The sequence below is a fragment of the Archocentrus centrarchus genome, chromosome 5 (genome assembly GCF_007364275.1).
Source record: "Archocentrus centrarchus isolate MPI-CPG fArcCen1 chromosome 5, fArcCen1, whole genome shotgun sequence".
NCBI lineage: Eukaryota > Metazoa > Chordata > Actinopteri > Cichliformes > Cichlidae > Archocentrus > Archocentrus centrarchus.
In genome coordinates this window covers 24,328,580-24,352,901 of record NC_044350.1, presented here as the reverse complement: position 1 = coordinate 24,352,901, position 24,322 = coordinate 24,328,580, and the positions used below count along the sequence as shown (strand labels likewise).

General features: G+C 40.5%; 3 protein-coding genes across 5 annotated transcripts in view; 2 read left to right on the top strand and 1 right to left on the bottom strand.

The window, feature by feature from the left end:
- myg1 (myg1 exonuclease) overlaps positions 1–10,301 on the top strand; it is a 28,387-nt gene extending 18,086 nt beyond the window's left edge. Inside the window, exon 7 of the mRNA XM_030729611.1 lies at positions 9,879–10,301. Within this exon, the coding sequence (XP_030585471.1) occupies positions 9,879–10,068 (190 nt within the window). The 3' untranslated portion in view covers positions 10,069–10,301. The remainder of the gene's footprint in view (positions 1–9,878) is intronic.
- Positions 10,302–13,891: 3,590 nt separating this feature from the next.
- LOC115779754 (leucine-rich repeat-containing protein 3-like) lies at positions 13,892–19,835 on the top strand. Its single transcript, XM_030728534.1, has 2 exons — positions 13,892–14,128; positions 16,192–19,835. The coding sequence occupies exon 2, from the start codon at positions 16,259–16,261 to the stop codon at positions 17,111–17,113; it is 855 nt and encodes a 284-aa protein (XP_030584394.1). The 5' UTR covers positions 13,892–14,128; positions 16,192–16,258; the 3' UTR covers positions 17,114–19,835.
- A 186-nt stretch (positions 19,836–20,021) lies between these two features.
- Positions 20,022–24,322, bottom strand: part of col2a1b (collagen, type II, alpha 1b) — a 45,537-nt gene continuing 41,236 nt past the window's right edge. For all 3 annotated transcript variants that reach the window (XM_030728530.1, XM_030728531.1, XM_030728532.1), the window contains 8 exons: positions 24,143–24,196; positions 23,887–23,994; positions 23,691–23,744; positions 23,484–23,591; positions 22,743–23,031; positions 22,255–22,442; positions 21,824–22,066; positions 20,022–21,594 (listed from right to left, as the gene is read on the bottom strand). In XM_030728530.1, coding sequence (XP_030584390.1) covers positions 21,448–21,594; positions 21,824–22,066; positions 22,255–22,442; positions 22,743–23,031; positions 23,484–23,591; positions 23,691–23,744; positions 23,887–23,994; positions 24,143–24,196 — 1,191 coding nt within the window. In that variant the 3' untranslated portion in view covers positions 20,022–21,447. The remainder of the gene's footprint in view (positions 21,595–21,823; positions 22,067–22,254; positions 22,443–22,742; positions 23,032–23,483; positions 23,592–23,690; positions 23,745–23,886; positions 23,995–24,142; positions 24,197–24,322) is intronic.

Here is a 24,322-nt window from a genome sequence, read left to right as displayed (position 1 = left end):
CTGTGTGTGGAGGAAACGTCTTGCATGAGTCCCTTTAGCAGGAGTCAAGCATGCAGAACTCACAGGGAGTCACACACACAATAAATTTTTCCACACAGGAATTTTTTTTTTTAACACAGTGACAGGCAGAGCTTCAGAGTTTTCCACATGTTGAATTGAGTTGAGCTCTGGTGACAGAGACAAACCACGGTGGATGATTTAACTTTCATGCTTATTGGACCGTGTGACAACCGCTCACAGACGGTTGACGTGTTATCCGGTGAGAGAGTAACTCCTACAAGGATGGAAATATTTGTTTATAGGATGAAGAAGATACTTTAGCTAAGCCATAGATTTTGTTTCCACAGCACTCTCTGAGGAACTTGAAAAATGTAAACACACCAGCACCTCAGCACAGCCACCTGCACAGCCCTCCCACTCAGGTGCTTCTTTTGTGTTTGTCTAGTCTTAATTATACCCAGTGCAAACTGAAATATAAAGTGCATGCTGGTTTGACTGTTAGAGACATGCTTTCATTTAGAGATTTTTACTTGCACTTACGTACTTCCAGGTTTTTTTGAATATGAATCAAAGAGATGCTTTGTTGAACAACAAAGCCTCATTGATTGTCTGCTTCTATCCTTTTGTAATAGGAATGTCATTTAGGCCACTCAAAAACTAAGAGATGTCATTGAGTGTCCCATTAAGTATTTAAACAGCACTAACCAAATTAGAGCTTTGCTTTACAATTGTAATTAAGTTAAAAAAAATAAAGCAGCAGAGGAGGGTTGTAATACTCATCTTGAATCCTTTTCCATGAAAATGGAAAACAAAACAATAGAGTCAGCATAGTTGCCGAGTCAAAGCTACATCAAGGCAGCTTAGTCAAACCATATACAAACGTACACCAACAGTACCTTTACCTCAACAAGATGGCTATATGTGTTTTAGCTCGCAATGCTCACAATCAGTGTCATAGTGTTTACCATATTGTTATCCAACAATGATTGGATGCCATAGCGCGACAATTATTGCGACCATTTGTAATGAACTTGCAGTTTTGTTGCTTTTGAAATGGTTGCTTTGAAGATGGGGTCCACTCAGTCAGTTACCATCTTCAAACTCACTTTGTTGTGACAAAATGGCAATAAAACAGCAATAAGACCTAATCAATCTGCAATCAGTTTGCAATTGAATGGGGTCAAGTTAGCGATTACATGCAGTCTGTTTGTGATAATATGGTGATTAATTGTGATAAATGAGTGAAAATTGCAAATCTGTTTCCATTTACATCCACAGAATTCACATTAATTACTTAAATTCAACCTGAACCTCAAAGATTTGAGACAGAAATTCCTCCACAAATAGTGATGTTGCTGGCAATTTAACTGCAAAAAAGTTGAGTCCTCTATTGCAAAGAGACACATTGTGAATGAATTGTGCTCATTGGCACAGACTGACTCAAACTGATTTCAACATGTTGGCAATGTGTCTGTGTTTTATAAATTAGACAGTTAGGCAGTTATTTAAAAGCCTTCACCAATCAGTCAGATTACAGATTGAAGTCAGTCTGAGTCAAACTGCAGTTGGTTGAGGGCGTTGAATGTTCAACCTTTGGGTGACCATTTGGTCACCGCAACTACTTGCAGTTGGCTGCAGCCGGGCAACTGTCAAATTTTCCAAGTTGCAAAGAGGTTTCTGTCCTGTTTTTGCTCTAGTATAACTGAGCCATTAGTTTGGTATGTCAGCTTATTGACATTTTCCAGTTGGAGAAAACATAAAATTTCTGTGGATAACATTAACACATTTACATTAATGTGTCCATTAAATTTAAAATTTGTTTGTGAAACTGCATTACTTAATTAGCTCATCTGGCTGATAGATCTTTTTATCTGTCTGTCCATTCGCAATTCACATGAATCACTACTCCTCCTGGACTAGTGGTCAGATTTCAGTGAGACTTGCACACAGTGATCCCCTAATTGGTCTGCATTCAAACTGTGCTCAAGGTCCCATTTGTCGTTTTTATGGGCTCTATTCCATTTTCCCTTTATAACCTTCATGCACACTACTTACAGTTTCACCAAATTCTTGCTTCTGATATACTGAACAATATTCAGTTCAAGCCATTGAGCAAAGTCGTTAATATAAACGTATCAATGTCGATAAATTGTGCATCCACAGAATGAGTAAAGAGAGTTTTATGTAATAAATGAAATATCTGCTTCACATATTGCATACCGCTTGTGTTGTGATGATGACCATGATATTATTGGTCTTACTGGTTGACTTCCATATTAGGAAGGCATGGTTGGCGCCTTCCTGTCACCATTATGCTAACATAAGTAATATGGGCAATGCTAGGACGTGCTTATCCATTCATATATTCTCATCCTTTTCATGGCCGTTTTTACTACTGACTAAATAGTCATACACTTTTATTTGGTGTTGATCGAGATTAATTTGTCTTGGATATGACTCTTTGCAAGTATCCTTGACTTCACAGTGGATTTTGATTTCTTTATGTACTTCACATATTACAATAACCTGATACATGATAGGCTCATTTTTTGACCCCCTCTCAACAGTTTGTCTTAATACACTGCAGATCACTCTTAGTTCTGCCTTACATATACTTACATACCTTACCCTTGTGCACCAGTTCTTGCTGTTGTGGTAAACGGCATTTCTACATGTTTTAGCATTAAAGAGGGCCCAAATCCTCAAACCTAGCACTTAAATCAAAGTGGCAGGCTCATTAAACCATATTAGAGTTCTTGTCATGTCACTCACTAATGACAGTAATGACAATATAAGACCCCCTGTGCGAGTTTTTAAGATGATTAGCAGCTATCGGGTGTGCTTCTTATTTCTGCAGGGGAATTGTTTACCCAAAGAGCTTCTCTCGGGCCGACCTACAATGCTGCTCTAATAATGTCACCAATGTACCCACTGGAGTTCTGTAGTGGGTGTGTTGTGTCACTGCTGCCCTAAATCCCAGAATGTAGCACACATTATCATCAAAGTGTGTCTAATACTAGGCTGATCCTGGACCTTATCCAGATACTTGTCTTTATAGCTGTTTGGTGCCTTGCAGTTGCACTGTTCATGTTTTCCAGAGTCATATTAAATGCCCTTATAATCACTAATACCTGTTTGAAGTTGAAGCTCTTTTTTCAGGTACTGACAGAGACATCAGTGACAAAAAAAATAACCTTCAGGTGCAGAAAATCTTTCCAGCATTGATGTTGCCTCCCTGTTTCAGTTTACTTGACATGAGCTGCTCGATATTGATCTCTGCTTTAAAGTGGTAGCCCTAAGTGATCAGCATGTGCACTTAAGAACCAGTGACTGAGTTGGAAGAGGATTGGAAGCGATTTGTGCTTTACAAAGCAGTGAAGATGAGCAGTTTTGCCTGGGGGATAGATTCTAGCATGTGGGCGTATCTTGTTTTCATCTTGTTTCCCACAAACACCCTCCAAAATACTCACATTTGTTAAACTCGCATCTTGTCACAGCTTGTATTTGTCTTGCAACAGAGCAGTGCAGGGCATGTTGGCAGACTATTTTACAAGAGTATATCAGCTGTAGTTAAGTAATTAAAAGTTTATTTATTCCGTGGTTGATGTGCTCTGTGCAGCTGGTTTGTGTATTTAGCTAAAGAATGTGAGTGAAGGAAAGAATTGCCCATAACACTGCCAAACAGCTGTACAGTAATTAATATTTCACAAATTATTCTGTTCATCATAATTTTAGGTTGAAAGTAGTGTGAGATTTTCATGCCGCAATAACATCTCAGAAATTGTCACAGCTTCATGACATCATAATATACAGATCACTCAGTTATTATTGCTAACCACATGCAGTGATTCCTAAAGGAATGAAAACAGAAGCTTTCTAAATGGAGTACGATGTAAAAAGCCCCCCTCTTAAGCAAGATAAAATAAACAACAAAGCTGTATATCCATGTGAGCAAAAGTAAATAGGGGGAAAAGGCACAAGGCCTTTAAAAAAATTCTCTTTTTAAGGTTGACTAAAATAAACTACAAGTGGGTGTTTGTGGCACAACGATTCAGATGGTCATGTGAGGAGAAACAGAAGGACAGATGAGATTTTTTTCTTTACCTGTTATGATCATTTTTAATTTTAAGCTGCAAGACCCCAGCACAACAGAGCAGGCAGCTTAATTAGCGCCTTCTATATGAGGTATTCAAGAAGTTGGGTGAATAGAAATGTATAAGCTAATGTGAGTTGGCACTATGATCAGCTGATCTCCCAGGATTATAGCTGAACTTGACTTCACGGTCTGTTTGAATTAGCGCCATGCTCAATAATTATTTTATTTTATCATTCAACACTTCAGATGGTTTGGGGTAGCAGTTTCATCTAGATCAGAGAGTTTTATCCAGAGAACAAACTCAGCAGGAAATCTAAACCACTTCCATTACTAAAAGCCTTTTGTGGTTGCAGAAGTTTCACTAATCGAACACACTGTCTAATGAGTTAGGAAATGTGTGGAAAGTGAACACACTATTTTTTTTAGTCCTTGGAGGCTGGCAAATGTTCTTAGATATTAAATAAATTTATATCAAGTTATAATTACAAAATGTTTAATTAGTATTACCGTATTTTTCGGACTATACGTCGCTCCGGAGTATAGGTCGCACCAGCCAAAAAATGCATAATAAAGAAGAAAAAAACATATATAGGTCGCACTGGACTATAAGTCGCACTTTTTTTGGGGAGGGGGGGGTTGATAGAATCCGAGACTCCGAGCACAAATTCCATCTTGAACGGCAATTTAAAATAATAATGGATTAAAGAACAGGACGAACACGGTTACGCCTACGTTATGCTAACGTAGCACATTCAGCTACATGACGCACAACGAACACGTGTTCGGTATGTTAACGTAACATTAAGTTATTCAGATAACCATAGCATAAAGAACATACTAACAAGTTAACCAAACCATCAATCCATTGAATTCTTCATCCTCGGTGTCACTTTTAAACAATTCCGTACACTCCGTAGACGAAGCGCCGCTTCCTCTTCTGTGTCGCGTCAGTCAGACTCGTCGTCAGCTGCAGTTCCAATTATTCCAGCCTTTCTGAATCCCAACAGGATGGTTTGTCACTGAAGCCCATGTTTTCTTGATCCATCCAATGACTTCCAGGAAAGTTGGGTGGCGCATTCTCCCAGTTGCCGTTAAGCTGTGCTCTCCGTCCATCATCCACTGCGCCCACAGGTTACGCAAGACTGCCTTAAAGCTGCAGTTCACGGAGATGTCAAGTGGCTGGAGTATTTTGGTTCATGTGTTATAAATGTCACATATACGTCGCTCCGGAGTATAGGTCGCACCCCCAGCCAAACTATGAAAAAAAGTGCGACTTATACTCCGGAAAATACGGTACACATTGAGCATTGACATTTGTGACAGTTGCTAAAAGCAGTTGTGTGTTTTGCCAGCTGATTGCTTGTGGAGAATTATGGAAGGTTTAGGGAATGTTGGGCTTGTAACTAAAAAAGTATATTCAGATTTATATTATTTTGACCTGCTGATACAGATTTTTTACGATCCCTGTTTTCCGAATTCCGGAATGTTATTTTCGTAATAAAAGAAGTTATTAGACTTGACAATATGCCTACCTTTACCCGACATATTATCTTGCCAAACAAAAGTAGGAGCAACAGATTTATATCACAAAAATAAATGTACTTAGATCATTTTCCAGTATGCTTATAACTTCACTAGATAACAGGACATCAACCCTGCTTATCTCCATAGTTTTCCTCATAATTACTTTCATGGTTTGATCATACTGAGGGTGATGCTAAGGTTGCTGGGTTGTACCTGGCTCAGAGCTCTGGATAGTTTTAGCTTTAGCCCTTTTTCCTTTGTCCCTGCTCAGCTGAGTTAGGGTGATTTAAGTGTCTGGTTAGGTTTGTTGTTGCAAAAGTTTTCATGGTGGTCCCCCTGTGGTTTAGTTTGGCAAATTTTGTGTCCTGACTCACAGTAGAGCGCCTCCACACTAATGTTATCATGTGGCTGTGAGTGCGTGTGTGAGTATTTGCCTGCGCCGCTGTGTGCGTGTTGCACATACATGAAAGGGACCGGCTCGTAATCAGATCTACGGGAGGCTGACCAGCCGTCACCAGTCTGGACTAAACACAGTAGAAATCGACCGATTCTAATCCCTGACCGATCAATTGGTGCATCTCTAGCAGTAACTCAATAAATCTCCAATACTGCATTATGAGTGTGAATTGTAAAAAGTGAAGCTGGCACCGATGTTAGGAGATAATGTTAGAAACAGTGGAACTGGTCTCTGACAGTGAGAACCACAATAAAGAGAGAAAATGACAATGTAAATGGTTGTTGCTAAATAAATTACACTTATAAATAGTATCAAAAACAAGATTTGAATTTCGGGGAAAAAAGGAGAGATTATACCGGTCACACGGTCATTCTGGTTCTTTCCACAGTAATTCTCCTGGTTTTGAATTTGTGATCTTTTTGTTTTTCTACTCTTCCTTGTGTCTTTTTTTTTTTCTTTTGTGGAATTGATCTCAGGTATATATTGTGCTATGAACTGAGACCTCACTGTCCACCTGATCTGTTTCCTACATGCATGTGCTCTTGTGCTTTTATTTTTGGTTTGACAGGGCTCATTGTGGACTGTGTAAGAATAGTAGGGGACCTTCTGTCATTCCTACAGAGACTGGAATAGCTTTTTGATTCACTCCTGGTCTGACCAGTGGCTGCTCTTTTTTGATATCTCCTATTTCACCTCTTTCCATGAGCTCCTTTTTTCTCTTGGCTGTCCCATTAGCGTTTTTTGTACTTCTCGCTCTCTTTTGTACAGAGTATTTCTGTCTCAGCCCTATAATCACACACCTCCATTTCATCACTTTTTCCCCCCTATTTGTCTTGCTCTTTTCCCATTAATCCCTTTTCTTCCCACCTCCTCTTCTTCCTCTCCCTCATCCACCCTCTCCCCTATCTCGCCGTTTCACCTTTCACACCTTCCGCCCCTCCCTCGCCTCGTCCCTCAGTTAGACTTTTTTACACTCTGCTGCCGAATCTCATCAGGCGGCAGTGCTTTCAAAGACTAAAAAGACAGACACCTGTTTATAGTCGCGGAGCACTTCAAAGATTTAATTTAATGCAAATATGCTGGTTGGTGTGACGCTACATGGGAACAATAGCTTGTGTGATGGATAAAAACGTAGCTCCAGATGGCTCTTTCTATGGGTGGCCTGCTTCCTCCCAGTGGGCTTGTGCCGACTCTGCAGAAGGGCTGTTGTTATCGCCTGTGTCCCTGCTACTGCACCTGGGGGGAAAAGGTCTATTTTTATCAGCATCGTATTGCTAAGTAAATGTGAGCTGAGAGAAGGGAGAGGGGAGTGAAAGCAGTCCTTGCTTAGAAATGTGCTGTATAGGATGATACTGTAGGTTGACAGCAGAATGAGCTGAGCAAGAAACGTATACCTCTATTTCAGGAAATACACACTGGCAGCTGCCACATTTACCTGCTGATAATGGGGCTGCAATTGATGGGTGTTAGTTGATGTCTCCTTCCTTTCTTCTCCATCTGATTGTTATTTTGGTCGATAATTTAGCCAATCAATGCCCAGAAAATAATGACTGATGTCCTCCACAGTCACCTGTGTCCTGGTGATATCTTCAGATTGTCTGCAAAAAAAAAAAAAAAAGGGAAGTGTGACATTTTTCTCTTGAACAATAGTCAGTTGTAATCATATATTATTTGTGAGTTAAAGTAATGGTTTTTTTTCCGGTATTAAATGATAATATGGATTATATGAGGACAAAAATTCGCCTTGGTAGAAGTGAAAATTGAGAAGTGTTTTGAGCAAGTGTTGAAATGGAAGTAATTCCATCTAATTTTTCGTCAAAAGCGGGAAAAAATGCATGTTTTTCTTTCACTTGGTCCTCTTGTGATTACCATGTGGAAGGGAAAAATGTGTGTAATGTGCAAGATCTGTGTTCAGTAACAGTGTATGTTATTTATGAGTAAAGGTGGAGAAAAATGTAGCACTTCCGCATCTACAGAACTTTGTGTTCTCTGAGAGGAGCGCTGACCAGAAGGTTCAAGCTTTGGATAATGCCACTAAAAACATGCAGTAATGAAGTCTTGAGGATGTCTTCTACTCTAAAGAAACATTTTTTAATGAAACATTAATTGGAACTATCTGTCCCAGCTGAGGTCTTAGGGTGCGTCTTCTCTTATGAGATGCTAATTTGTTAATTGTGGTCTTATTTTGAAACCAGTCATCTTGCAAACGAAAGCTTCCTGGCCTATTGTGACAACAACAGCCACCCCTCCTACTCCTTCCCTCATTACCAGCCCCATTGACCTTTCCTTGGAGCTCATTTTCCAGCCACACTGTGCAGCTATCGATTGGTTGATTCTTTAATAGGGATTATAGGTTCGCCATGCTTTCCTCCGCAGGTAGTCTTATGGCAGTCCTATTAGGGATAAAAGATTTGAGATAATGGAGTGTACATTCAAATCATTCTCGAAATTATGGTTTATTTATACACAGTTGCTAATGGTAGACTGTCTTTTCACTCTGAATATTACAGATGTTACAGAAAAGTGGCAGTTAATATTCAAAGAAAAACAAAATATCTGAGAGTAAGAGAAAACATTTTACGCACTTCAAGCTGATGCACTGTTTGACAGCCATGTCACTTTATTTCTGACAGGTTTGACTGTAGTGTTCCATAATTCATCAAGTATGTGACAAAGAGAAAGAGGAGCGAAAGGTTTGTATGACATTTTTGATTAAATCTGAAGCTTTTAGGGAATTTAGGCATTTTTAAAGGCATTTAAAGTCTATTCTAGAAGCAGTTGGCAGGTGAGAGGTGAACAATGAAGTGCTTAATCAGGACTAAATCAGAATGAAACATTGCTAAATATAACAATCCTTTGAGGAGAACAGGGGTCTGAGATAATGGAGATAATAACCCCATCAAGGCAAGAATGACATAAATGCACACACAAGATAACTGGTAAGGTGTGATTGGCGAGGCCGTACAGAGATGTATGCTACATGCAGTAGGTGGTAAATGAGCTGTTCTACATTTTTATGAATTTTCTCTGCATGCTCCATCCGGAGACGCTTTTTCGAGGTCGGCTTGTAAACTATCGCAGAGCCAATCTTTTCCCCACTTTTTGAGATTGCCTTTTGACTCCACTCTGCTACCTGAGGTCTCTCCACTTGCTGCGCTGAGGTGTGATTTTCTACATTGCTGGAGGAGAATAAAACTGATTGTTTTTTTTTTTTTTTTATTGGTCTATTTGCTGATGCTGATTGTAGTGGTGCTATGTGCAAGTGTGGCTGCAGTTACCTCATGTCCCTGCAGGCATGAAAGCTGAAAAGATGAGGGTAATCCAAATAATACAACGAACTAATTCACATTATAAATGGATCTTTTTTAGCTTTTTTTTTTTTTTTGGTGCTGAAACTGGTTCATATTCTGACAAGTATTATTGAATATTTTTGTGTTTATGTTCTTAGCCAGTTCATAGATAAGAATTCTTTAAAGCCCAAGGTAACATTCATATGGCTTGTTTTGTCAAGCTAGTGTGCCATAGAAGCCTTTTACTTCAATAAGGCACAGAAACTGAGTAAATCTTCACATCTGAGATGTTTAAGCCTGTAAGTGTATTTTATTTTTGTTTGAAAAGTGACTTAGAAAATCAAGCACTCAGTGTGTTTGTTGTTTTGTTTTTTTCCCGTGACTCCAGAATTGGTGCTGTTTTTCCACAATGTACAGTACAGTTTGTTTTGCAGAACACAACAGGAAGTGATCAGCAGACCATATAGTGTCCATCTGTAAACCAACCTGCCCTTCTGTGCTCCTGTCCCAGGTTGTCACTGCCAGAAGAGTGGCGCGGTGTTCGGGATGAAGCACTGTCAGAGCTCAGTGGGATAAAGGGCTGCATCTTTGTCCATGCCGGAGGCTTTATTGGCGGGAACAAGACCCAGGAAGGAGCCCTGGAGATGGCCCGCAGGACCCTGCAGGTCGCCGCCCAGTACCCTGCAAACGGAAGCAGCTGACTTCATAGAAAGGACAGCAGACAGCACATTTTGTTCTCTGGTCCAGTTTTTAGAGAGGATTAACCTTTTTTTTTTTTTTTTTTTGCTTATTATTCAGCTTGTATAAACCATTATACAAACCGACTTGTTCTGGATCATCATGTTGACTCATGATATCCTCCTTCTCTCTACCTGTTCTTATAAATGTGTATCTGTTTTGGTCTTCTTTTGAAATAAAAGACTATTTTGACACATTTTGGTCTTCTGTAAATAGTTCAGTATTGGCCTAAATCGAGCAATAAACCTGCTGTTTTCCTAAGTCTGCTTACGTATCATGGCTGTCACTCTCACCCATAATATGCTGCCATCTGACCGACCAACACCAACATCTTCAAAGCCTGAGAATACCACGGCCTTACCTTTCAGGCCTTGATTTATATAGACACCTGGACTGTGGTTGCACCTTTCATTTCCAGCATGCTGACATTAACTGTAGCACTACAAAGAGATACAGAGGCCACTTCCCTTGGCTCCAGGATCAAAGCATCAATAATAACGCCTGATTAATTTGGATAAATTAAATTTCCAAACGCCACAAAGAGGTGCTCGTCGTGGCAGCCAGCCTTGTGACAGGGTTACTAGGACTGGGACGAGTCATTCAGTCAATTTCCCTGTAATAAAGTCGGTGGATGTGGCTTGAATTTTCTCATTATCACACGAGATTTCCTACCCCTTGGTGCTACCTGTTACTCCTTCCTTATTGCATTCTCAATGAGGCTGACCTACTGCTCTTCGTCTACATAACGTACCGCTCTGATTTCATTGCTGTGCATTTTATTTCCATCAGTGCTGGTGTCACTGTGCAAATGCCACTGCGGTGAAAGAAAAAGAACTGACATGTTACAGCAGTAAATGTTATTCTGCCTCATTTCTTTCCCTTTATTTGACATTCATTACATTCAGTGGTGCAGACTACTATTTCTTAAATCCTTTCTTTCTTAACATGCTTTGGGTTTCATTTGTTTCTCCTTTTTGAAACTTGTTCCCTGTCCAATGTCAAGTCAACAAGCTTACACAGAGTACATGCTCATAACAATAAAGCTCATAATGTATCATCTGATCTGTATCGACTCTCAAGTTTCAACTGCTGAATTACTGTTTGAGAGTGCACTAACAATATGTATCAGCTTTGGAAATGTGCTCTTCCTCGTGCTTCTTCTTTTGCACACTACCTTTGTCTCAGAAGCCCGCAGACATGCATTTTAGTGTTATTACTGTGCTCTCCATTGTGCTCGTCCCGAGCCAAGGTCTCAATTCAATCCATACACATTTGTCACAGCCTTTTATAGTCACATGGTATTGTAAGGCTGTATTGTTTTGGGAGATGTAGAAGATAACCCCTTTTAACAGCTTGCTTCACTCAAAGAAGCAGGACACAGCAAAGGTGTATTCATCGTGGTGGCGGAATTGGAGACTCTGAGAGAAGCATCAAATTGAAAGGAGGAAAGAACTGATGTGTAGCCTAATATGCATTGATTTGGGCTCCCAGTCTCCACCTTACCCTTACATGCACAGTTTCAGGCTTATTCATGGCCAAGTGCACTTGCCTGATTGCTGTGCACAGGAAATCACAGGGTACTCTGTGACTATATTTTTTAAATTTTGTGTCCCCAAAAACCCTGTCTTGCATTTCTTTTTTCTTTTTACCTTTCTTGTTTCATTTTAGCCTATGTGCTGGGTTTCCTTCTGCAGAGCAAACCAGCACTAAGTCTTCCTGTCACCCAAAACACCTACAAAGCAACATTTTTTTTAATACTTTGTTTTGTCAGCAGGGATGATTTTCCATCTGTGTTGTAGTTTTCAACAGCACGGCAGCAAACCACATCTTTGTGTTAGTACTCGACCGTAAGCATTTTTAGGCGACTCCAGCACTGGCAAGTCCCACTTGGCCACACTGTGGAAAAATGGCTACTGAGAGCCTCAGCAGAACACCTGCCCCCAGCCTGACCTGTTGTTAGTGGATTTAATCCCAAGAGAATGACAGGCTAGTTACAAGAAATGCTCCACTGCTTTTTTTTTCTCTCTCTCTCTCTCCCCCTCTCTATTAGGTATAACCACCAGGACATAGGTTTTGTGGGTTCTTTTCATAACACAGGTAATGGATAAAAAAATAACCTGGAATGGACTCTGCATTGGAGGAGTAGGTTGATGCTTCGGGCTGGCAGGTCTTTTCCACTGCCTCTTTGTGTTTACAAATTTGTGTAAGGTTCATTCAGTTTTCCTCTCTGAGGACAACAGCCAGAGCAAACCGATGATGCCAAAACGGCTTCGCTTCACTGCAGTCATGGTTTCCCTTAGAGTTCAAATTGTCAGTATTGTCATCAGCAAACTGCTCATAGGCATGTGCGTCCTATAAAACATCTTCATCTGGCATTGTGCAAATAGACACTCCATAGCCATCTCCCTTTGTGGTTCAGCTTTTATTTTTCCTCTTGCAAATTGAACTTCGCACCCATCAGCATGCTATTCACTCCCAGTTCAGGGAGCAAAAAATAGACAATGTGCAAGACTTTTTTTTTTTTTTAAAGTAGGAGATTTTTCTCTCTGCCACCATGTGATTTCTCATTATGCACCCGCTTTGTCCCTTGTTTTCTATCTGGAAAAACCACAAAACTGAGGATGTCTGCCACATCATGTCTGGCGAACATGGAAACAATCACCCATCAAGGGCACAATATTCACAAGTATTCAGCTGGAATGTGGCACTAAAAAAAAAGCATTATACTTGAAGCATTCTGTATTTGTCAGGAGTGGAAATGTCACAGAGTTAGCAGGCTGTTCGGAGCAGGACAGGCTGTAGAGGCAGAGGAGGGATGTGAGGTGCCATCATGGCTGTCAGACCCGTCCTTTCTCCCCCTGAGGGCTCTGCTGCACATGGGCAGATATTCTTGCTGGTTACAGTAGAAAATCAGAGACAGAGCAGGTCACTCATTCTAAGAGTGCACTCGCTTGATCTCTGCATACACCCCCCCCCCCCCCCCCCCCCCCCACACACACACACACACACACAGTTTTATATTCACAATCTGATGGTGTTTCCAAATAATTTATATGGAAATTTAAAATGTCAAGGCTGCCATATGTTCTGCTGCTCCTTTGTAGGTCCATGCATATGTTTGTCTGCGTGTCCGGACTCAATCTCCGTTTTCAGCTTGATATACTGTCTATCCCTGCACACTGTGACAAATGAAGTCTCTTTCTACTTGACCTCCACTACTAAGCGTGGACAAACCAGGAGTGATTAGAGGAGGCGCATCTTCCCTTTAATGTTGTTTTCTTTCAGCTCTATCAGTCAGGACTCCTGTTTATCTAACTGTGACAGCTGCAAGTACGATTTTTTTTTTTTCTCTCAACAGTCTGACAGTTTTTGCAAATAGCCTGCACAACTTTGCGGGTGATAGATTTATTATTTTACATGCTTTATAAAAAAAATAAATAAATAAAGCTGTTTTGCTTCCATGAAAAAAATGAATCTGTAACTGTGCGCGCGGCTGGGTTTCAATCAAATTCTGCTGGAAAAATGGTTGTAAGAATCTAATTATACCTATAGGCTAATTAAGTTAACCAGCGTCTTCTCAGAAAGCTGAGATTGATGCCAGCTCTAGTTAGGGAAAGAAAAAGTGGAGGAGGGCACACCTCCCGTTTTTGTTTGTCTCTCTCGCTCTCACACACGTACGCGCGCGCGCGCGCGCACGCACGCACGCACACGGAGATACAGAAGGAAGGAGGGAGGGAGGCAGGGAGAGAGTTTGCCCCACATCTTTATCGCTATAACTACCCTCCACTAGTGAGACAGTCAGTGATGGAGCCTTCCGCAGGGGACAAAACGCCGCGGACTCTGAGGTGATTCTCTCTCTCTCTCTCTTTTCTCTTTCTTTTTGGTTTTCTGGGAAGTTTGTCAACACTGAGGAAGATGATGTTAATGGCTATCCTGTAGTGGGGAAGAAAAACTACGAACGGAGTCTAAATAAAACACACCCTCACCCGCCGCGTGGATCCAAACTTCACTCGATTTTCACAGGTAAGCTGTTTTAGCTCACAGTTTGCGTTAATTTGTAAAAAAACTAACCCTAATGTCCGAATCTGTTCATTAGTAGCGATGTCCTTTGTGTAGTCTACAGTCGTGGATTTCTCTCTCTCTCTCGCTCTCTTTTTTAAAAAATTGCATTAACTTCAGCCTAATGCAAGCAGAGGAAAGCAACTGCACTTATTTTTTTTTAATATAAACTTTATTTTTATTGTTCAAAAGTTGAAAAAGGATACAAAAATCCACATGCGCTATCTGTCATCGAACGAAAAGCGCTGTTTTCTGGACGCCCTTTGCCTCGGGTAGACTAGTTGACCTGTTTCACGCAGATTAATATCATCTATTTAGTCTGCATGAAATCTAATCAGAATGATTCAATATAATTTTGGTGCACGTTCATTTTATAAACAAGCAAACAAAAAGAAAAGAAAAGAAAAATCAAAACAGGATACGAACTTCTAAATTAGAGAATGTCACTGTTACTTCGGATTTAATGCGTTTTAAAATTAGGAAGAGGTATTTGGGGGGAGGGGGGACTAAATAAATACTAATTGGAAAATGCAATCACCAGCTGTAACCACAGTTGTATTTGCTTTGGGAGTCTCTCCACCACTGCCTTTCTCATTCCCATTCTTATTAATGCAGCAGATGATTATTTTTGCTAATTGGGGATTTGCATGCATCTGCATTCAGTATGTTAATAATGGGCAGTTATGAGTGTTGAGCTAAATCCTCTGCTCAGTTTATAAGGCACAGAGGGCAAACTGATGGACACCACAGTGCTGTCACCCAGTCACCTTCAGACATATCAGCCAAATCTAGGCCGCTTTAGTCTGGGGTCGAAACCCTCAGCCGGGCTGTCAAGTGTGTGGAGACACATGGCAGTTTTTATTCTATTATGAAAACGGGCAGAAAGCAGAGGGTGCTTGACATTTTAAGAGGATAGTCTTTTAATCAAATTCAAGGAGTGTTTTGTGATTTCTGTCTGGGAACAAGAACATCATATGGCCATACTTGTTTTAATAAAACAAGAACAGACTGCCCTGACACCATTTACAGACCCACAGAGATTTTTTTTTTTAAAAGAGAGAAAAGCAGTTGCGAGTCTACTAAATCTACAAAAGCCATCACGCATAAGGCATGTAATGTACTTTCAGTTGGTTTTGCTCATGTGATGCAGAGTCTAGCCAGGTTGCTTTTTTTAAACTTTTGCCTCTAAACTGTGGGAAAAGTGAGCAGATGCTAACACCCAGACTGCTGCTGGGTTATTTTTTTTTTTTTCAGGCCTGTCATTTATTGACACTGTGGGACTCAGGCAGGATTAATGTTCGTGCAGTTAATAGTGCAGCAGGCAATGCTTGGGCTATTGATCCAACCCCTTTCCAACCTCCATCCCTACAATACACATTCTCTCCACCTCACTCTTGGAATATGATTAAAGGGTTATGGCATCATGGGGAAATAAATACAGGGATAAATGAGATGAACATGTATTGATGGGTGTAATGTCATGCTTTTCTTCTCATCTTAAATTTGTGTTGCTGGAGGGGCATAAGAGGAAAAGCATGGGAGGATTTAAGATAATCTTATATAATGATTTACATCCTTGTAATGCAGAAACACAAGAGAGGATTTCAACCCCATTAGATCAGTTAAACCATCGTTACTGCTTGGGCTATGATTTGTGAGGGAATCGCTGCAATAAAACCTGCGGATGCTTCCTCTGAAATTCCAGTATCATTTCAGAGTTATTAACAAACATATCTGTTCAGTCTGCATGGCAGGGGTGCTTTTCTAGCACAGAAAGCATCCTCTTACGTGTTTTTGTCCATTTGTATTACTGTGGCTTTCCATACAGGAGGGCTTTCGCTGAATAAGCCGTGCTTAAGCTCATTCATTGTCTATCTCTTCATCCACTGACCTTTTTTCTGCCCCTCCTCCCAAACATCATAATCTCCCCTTGTGAGCATTTGTTTTGATTGCATGTGCAGATTAAGTAAAAAGAGAGACAGAGAGTCTTCATTTCTAAACTGACCTCTTTTTTCTCAATGTGTCAGATTCTCCTGGTGCAACAGTGTGCAGCTAACTGGGACCTGGTGTGTGTCAGGAGGCTATGGTGAGGCGATGTGCACAGGCTGGTGTGAGGAGAGATGTACCAGCAGCATCAGTGGAGGAAGAGGTAAAGGACTGGATCTTCACTCATGGCTGCTTATGTCACTCTTGTTCTTGGCTCTATGGGGCCAAGTGTTCCCACAGTGCCCAGACAGCTGCCACTGTGCCTGGGACACTGCCACAGTGTTGTGTTCAGATGCTGGTCTGCGGGAGATCCCGGAGGGGATCCCACCAGAAACTGTCTCCCTCCACCTGGAACGCAATTACATACGAAACATCCCAGAGAGTGCCTTCAGTAACCTGGTCCACCTGCGGGACCTATACCTGTCTCACAACCGGATCGACTCACTTGCCTCAGGGGCCCTGCGACATTTGGGCTCCGAGCTGCGCCTGCTGGACCTCTCACATAACCAGTTGAGGCAGGCCAGCAAGGACGAGTTTGGTTCTACTCGTGCAAAGACACGCCTTTACCACAATCCCTGGCACTGTGACTGCACCCTCCAGGAGCTGATGGAGACTCTGAACCTTGAGCCTGAGACAGTGAATGGGATAATATGTGAGAGCTCTGTGCGTGGGGTGGGTGAGGGGAGCAGGTGGGAGGACCCAGGGTCACTGGGTGAGCATGCAGGCCAACCACTGGTTAAACTGTTGGACTCTGGGGTGAATTTCTGCAGCCTGCAGAGGAAGACCACAGATGTAGCCATGCTGGTGACCATGTTTGTGTGGTTCTTTATGGTCATTGTATATGTAGTGTACTATGTGAGGCAGAACCAAGCTGAGGCTCGCAGACATTTGGAGTACCTGAAGAGTTTACCCAGTCCACGCAAGACCCCTACTGAGACAGATACTCTAAGCACTGGCTTCTAAACAAACTGGTTTCTAAACTCAGCTGAAATGCAAATTAAATAATCAAATGCCATTTCTATCAAGCTTGACTTTGAAATTCTGTGTAGCTTATACTGAAAACCAACTATGGAAGATGCACATCTCCTGATGTATTTATTTATCTTTGCTTTCCTAGCATATTTTTTGTCATTCAATGAAAAATAAATACAGTACCAGTCAAAAGTTTGGACACACTTAACCATTCGTTACATTAAGTGTGTCCAAACCTTTGACTGGTACTGTACTTGTTTAGTCATCTCACCATCTATACTGAGAGAAAATCCAAAAAACTAAAATTGCAAAGTAAAACTGTAAAATCTAAGTCATTCTTTCAGGAACACAACCTTCTGTCTTACTTGCAGACCCTCTTTTGTTCTCCCACCACGCTTCATACTGTGTTCATTAAGCTCTAATTAGGAGTCGTTGACCAACTGACCCCTAATGAACAACTGAAAGGCGCTAATCAGCCGGAGTGTATTTATCAGGTCAAGGAGAGTGTGCAAACTCTAATGTGTGTCCTCTTCTAAATGCTTGTCTAATTTGTGTGTGTATGTGTGCACATGAGTCATTTTTGTGTATTGTTACGGCAATTTTTACTTTGATATTACTGATCTTGCACAGATACTATTTAATCCCTTTTCAATATATGGGCACAGAGCCAATGTTTCTGTGCCAGTGGAAAGCTGCTGATCTCAATTTTCTCTATGGAAGCGAGAGTTGGAGTTAGAGTTGGAGGTGAACTATTCTGTCTCCGGCCTGCTCCATAATACTGAAATACTTTAGTATACATAACAAGCATTGATAGGTACAGAGAGAATTCAACTAAATTTAGAAAAAGATTCTTAATATTTCTATTTATGCAGAGAGAAGCTGGTGGAAAACCTTGGGTCCTGATTTTTTGGAACTCAATTTTTTTCACATAAGCTTTTCATAATTGATTTTTTTAAATGGAGTGTAAAAATAAGCCAAACACTTTGATAATAAATGGAATAAGTGTCCTGGTTAGAACATGATCACTTGTAATATTACAACTAATGCTATTCCTGCAGGTGCACTGCAGGTGCACTAAATATCCAGCAGAGCTTTTTGCACATGTACGGAACAAACCCTGCCAGGATTAACAATCATATTTCACCCAGTTTCACATGATTTAATTGAATTCACATTTACTGTAGTAATCTGTTAGCATTCTGTGAGGGGAGGGTGTACAATGTCATTAAATAAATCTGGATTTGTCATTTTTCACAGAGACATAAAAGGCCCCATTTTTGACATCTTTAACATGTCTCCACAGTGGATTAATGGGGAAGAATAAGCCAAACATTTATAGAATTATTGTTATTTATAATTTTTTTTCTGACTGTTATTTACTGGCTATTTTATCTGTGACTCTCATTGTATTCAAACACACAAAAAAAGAAGAAAAAAAAAAACACTTTTGGTTTTGGAAACAAGGGCAATGCAACCAAGTCAGCAGCAACTGCTTTTTTAATGGGTCACAAATGAAAAAATTGGGAGCCACTAGATTAACATGTTTCTATCAATGTGAGCAGTGCTGCTCTAAGCATAACAAAGTCAAGTTCTTCTTCAGATCAATTAAACATTTTTTTTTATATAATACCCTGTGGACCAAATACCTGTCGTGACATTCCTTGGCTAAAACTAAGTGGGTCGTGGTAAACTAATACCTGCTAAACATCAGCATGTTAGCACTGTCATTGTGAGGATGTTAGTATGTTGATGTTAGGACTTATCTCAGAGCACTGTGCTGAGGGGCCATACAGTGTCACAAAGGTACTAGCATGGCTTTGTTTTTCATGTGTCTTCATTATGTAATTGATTAAAGTGTACAAGCATCTATGTCGTCGTTATATACAATATTACAAATTTTATCTAAAAAGCGGGTTGGTAAAGTGGGAAGAGCTGAGACAGAAGCTAGCATAGGTCAGCTTTTACTGTACTGTATTAATAAGTGTGGTTTGTGTGCTTTAAACTCTACAAAGAGAGAGAGGGATTGGTTCAAGTCTGCGTTGTTCCCATGCTGCCAGAACTAGAGTCAGTTAAACTTTGTGTAGACTGATACTGATATTGTTATGATCTTGGTGTGAAACTGGTTGTATTGGTAAACCACAGGCTAGAAGAAGATGAGAATAAAAAGTTGGATACTTGTTATGTGACTTTAAAAGCAAAACTGTTTGTGAATAAACTGTAGTATGTGTAACCTGATATGCTCTGAAAATTTCTTGAATGTTAGTTGTTTGTCATAAATCATACATCTAGTGATGATGTATTTCCATCCCAGTGATTAGTTTTCTTGTCTGTTTGTTCACCGAAAAATATTCAAACAAGGGAAAGCATTACATTAAATAATAAATGAGCTATGAAAAGCGATTTCGGGGGGGAAAAACAGAAAATTTATATACAAATAAAAGAAACATTGCTCTAATTTTTTCATAGAAATGCTTCTAGGTTTTATTGCTACTGAAGGTTGAAAAAAAAAAAAAAAGCAATTAGAAGTACAGAAAGACAAGCCACAGTAGAAGCTGATCATGGTTGGCAGTGTTTCCCATTTCTACTTTACCATGCATTAAAAGTGAGGAAAATGAATGGAAAACCATTACACGTAAGTACAGGTTATGATTTTTTTTTAATCATCATCAGTCAACGCAAAGTTAATAGACATCGTTTCCATCCCTGCCTTTTCTTGAAATCTGAGCTGTTTCTCCCCCTGGAAATACATCTAGATATTGACACAAAAGCATAAAATAGAAACAAAGCAGAGATGATTTGGTGTGACTTTTTTTTTTTTTTTTTTTTTTTAAGGATGAGATATTTCAACAAGGGGGAGAACAAAACGGAGTATAAATAAAAAGCAACTTCAGCCTGTTACTTGGTTTTGTCTTTTATTTCCAATTTACATTAATTAAAACGTAACAAAAACAAGTCATGATCATAATAATATAATAATGCTATTATTATTAATAATAATATTATTATTAATAATAAAAAAAATATACACAACCTCACACAAATGGACCCTCTGCGCTGGCTGTAGAACTGGAGTAACAAAGTCAAACACACTTTAAATCTGTTTACTGTGCGTGCGTATGCCAAAGCAGAGGGCGCGTGCTGTGGGAGGGGACTGAAGGGAGGAAGTAGAGAGGGATCAAGGACACAGCATATAGGGGAGGGGGCAGGCTGGGTTTTTAGGACCAAATTTCTCCAACATATTGGTCATATTAACATTTGTCTAAAATATGGTGTTTATGAACAAAGATTTGGGGTAGAAAAGGCCTTAGGTTTCACTGGCAAGGTTTTTTTTTTTAGCGTGAGGTAGCTTTAACATACCAAAACAAATGTTAAGAAAACAAAAAGAAAACAAATTTGGTTGAAACTGAACATGACTTGATTGTAAAAATTCATGAGGGGGCATATTTGTTTGTGTACGTATGTTTGAAGCAAGAGCGGGGTGAAGCAGGGACATTCATCACCCGAAAATCCAAAATCCAGGGTGAAATGCTCTCTCTGAGAAACTGTATATATATGTATACACACATATACATATATATACATATATACAAGTCACTAAATGTGAGTATCTGGCTGATAAAAAATACAAACTGTTTTACAACAATAGCACCATTGACTTTATTATAATACACAGTAATTTTGACACACTGTGGCAGTAGAAATAGGAACACCTGCACTTTCTTTGCAGCTTAATTTTTGTGTTCTTTAGTGGATATGGTACAGGAGTGATGGGATGGGTTAGAAAAAAAGGAGGAAGTAAGAGAGGGAGTTGGTGGAAATTATTTGTGTGTAAGCGACTTTTCATTACTTAGCAACAAACTCAGTCCTATCACACCTGGGATCCCAACCTAAACAATAAATAAATAACACCAACACATTGTTCTCTCTCCCATTCCTAAGTATGCTCCTGTACTCTCCTCATACTTCCTTCTTCTTGTTCGTGAATATGCAATAGATTTATTGGGGGTGAGGTGTGTGTGGGGGGGTGGCACTTTAAGGGAAAACAGGGTGTCCATGGTTGGGGGGGTAGGGAGGGGCGAGCTGAGTGTAGGCAATGCTGGATGAATCACAAATGACAGGTGCTGGTGCCATTCAGTGCAGATATCCTATGGAGTTCATCTTGGAAAAGCACGTTCTACTAAGAAAAAAAGTCCCATTTAAAAAAAACTGTCTTGATTTTTCTTTTTTTCTCTTTCTCGCCTTCTTTATCTGAAGTGTACTCCTCTTTCATGTTATTTTCTTTTTCAAATTTCCACTTCTTTCTCTACAATTTGATCCCTCATTCTTTACAAGAAGCAGACTGGCCCGACATCGACTCCAAACTCCTGGTCTATTCCACCGATATCCATGGGGGCAATGTCCACGATGGGCAGGCGAGAGGTCTTCTGTGATCTGTATTCAATCACTGTCTTGCCCCACCTTCCCGTGTGTCTCTGTAGAGAGGGAAAATGAACAGCAGCTGGTAAATGGCCTATGACTCCTCTAAAACTGGAGAGAATGAAATCGGTTTGGTGAGTGGACACAAGAGAGCAAGACAGTGAGAGAAGGCAAATTTGTAAGAGCTTTACTGTTCTTGGAGCCACTTTTAACATCCCTCTCTAGCATCTTATTAATCACTAACAGTGTGGGTATAATGAATGTCAGCCATGTTGACAATCTTACCGTGCAGCCATCTTCCAACACGGTGTAAGTGAAGCGGCTGTTGCCCTCGGCTCTGATCTCCACATCATTGGAGCCCTGCAGCAGCACAGCCTTCTTCAGGTTGCCTGTCGAGGCGTCCATGTAGGCCACACTGTTCTTACAGTGGTAGGTGAGGTTCTGAGAAGCCTCAGTGGACAGGAGCCTCAGGAACGTCATCTGAATGGCAGCAGTGTTGGGTCCCAGGGTGTCTTCACCATAGTAAAACTGCATGGCATGACATTCAAGAAAAGGAAAGTCAGTTAAAAGTTCTGTCTGCAGTGTCTTTGTGGTTTAGTTTCCAAGCATGAAGAGTAAAGCATGCTGTATTTTTGTCGGCAGTGAATCCACTTTTCCATTAATAGATGGAGCACATTTCACAGGCATAGAGAACTAAAAAAGGTGGAGCATCTTACGTGGAATCCTCCATTCATTGCCTCTCCGAACCAGACATGTTTGCGGTCTGTGCTCTTGCTGGTCCACCAGTTCTTGCGAGGGATGCTGGAAGGCTTCGGGTGGACGCAGGACTCTCCTGTCTCCATGTTGCAGAAGACTTTGATTGCATCTATGGTGCTGCCTTGATTGGGATCAATCCAGTACTCTCCTATGGATGGAAAAAGATGGGAAAATAGAAATGGATGAGACATTTCCCTTACATCATGCTTGCTCTTTGGCAGCTTTAAAATTTGATAATTGGAAATTTTTTTTATAATGGTTTAGCAATTTGTGTTTTTCTAATATTTAAATAAAACTGGCTGTAAATCAGCTCAGTCTAAACACTTCCAGACTATACAAACTTTATTTAACACAAACCTTGACTTTACCATATTGACCTGACAAAAAAAATTCCCGTCTGCTTTCTCATCTCACCCCAATTTAACCAATTCCCCTCGGTGTCACTCACCGCTCTTCCAGTCAGGGTGGCACAGCTTCAGGTCTCTGCAGGTGCGAGCAGGGTTTTTCTTGGATCCCTCGGGGCTGCGGATGTTCTCAATCTGGTTGTTGAGAGATTTGAGTGTGGCATCGACCTCAGCATCATGCTGTCGGAGATTTCCAGAAGCCTGGTCGGCTCTCATGTACCTGAGAGGATCAGGGCCCTTCTCAGTCTGACCCAGACCAGCGAAAGCAGACATATCAATGCCAGGGCCAGGGGGACCAGGAGGACCAGGGGGTCCAGGGTTTCCAGGAGGACCCTGAGAGAAAAGAACAAAGATGGAAAGGTTATATATATTTTTTTTGTCTTGCAATCAGTGCACTTCTGGATTCTTAATTAAAAAAAGAAGAAACGTGTCCTTAAATTATATAGTAGTTTTGATTTGAAGTAAAAATATACATATAGTGTTTTTTCTCTTCCAACTGAGACAGAAAGGAAGGATGATCTAACCTAACTTTGTAATGTAAATCAGCAAGTAATGTCATATGAAATTATTTGAGCAGGAGAAAACTAACAACGATATAACTCTACATAATCTGGCACTCATGATGTTATCATCTTGTGACAATCTTGCACAGTCAAACTCTTGCAATTTCAGTTCTTAGGGTTTTTTTAAAACCTTTGGCATTCTCGTATATTTAGCATTTTTTTTGTGCTTTTTTTATGTTTTAAAAAGGAAGATCAATTTAATGGTCAAATAAAGGTACTTACAGCAGGACCGGTATCTCCACTGCGACCACGGGGTCCAGGGGGTCCAATGGGTCCAGGCAGACCGTTTGTGCCATCCTTTCCAGCAGGGCCAACAGGTCCAGGTGGTCCCTACATATACAGGTTGAGATGTTAAGGTATGAACACGAAGCTAATGATTTTTTCAAATTGATTTCCAGTTTTTATTACAGTTGAGTATTTTGTACTCACACGTTGTCCAGCAGGTCCAGCAGGTCCAGTAGCACCCTGGTCTCCAGGTTGACCCTAACGTGGAAGAAATATAGTAAATATCTGACAAAAAATCTACACTACAACAAAGGCATGAATCAGTTTAAATAACTGACCTGGTATAAGACAAAGTTCAGGATGCAGATAAGGTATGTTAACAGCCAGCGTGGATGCTTACCGGAGGTCCGGAGAGACCCTGCAGACCAGTGAAGCCTCTGTGTCCCTTCTGTCCTCTCTCACCAGCCTCTCCTGCCTCACCCTTGTCACCACGTGGTCCTTGGGGTCCCTGAGAACAAAGTGTAGCAAATTGTGTGTGAATTTCAAGATTTAATTCCAGTCTTGCAATGGCTAAACCCTTTCTCTGTTGTTTATTCAGGCCAGAAATTATTCAAGACTTTGCATGCAGCTTTGTTACTCTTCTGAAAGATACATACAGGCATTCCTCTGGCTCCAGCAGGTCCCGGAGATCCCGAAGGTCCCTGTGCGCCCTGAAAAACAAAAGAAACAAAAGGGATGATTGTCAGTAAGAACACTATGTGTGAAAATTACTGGAGCAGTACTTTTCAAATAACAGTTATTGTAACCTTTAGTAGTGTGTTAAACGTGGTAGAAAT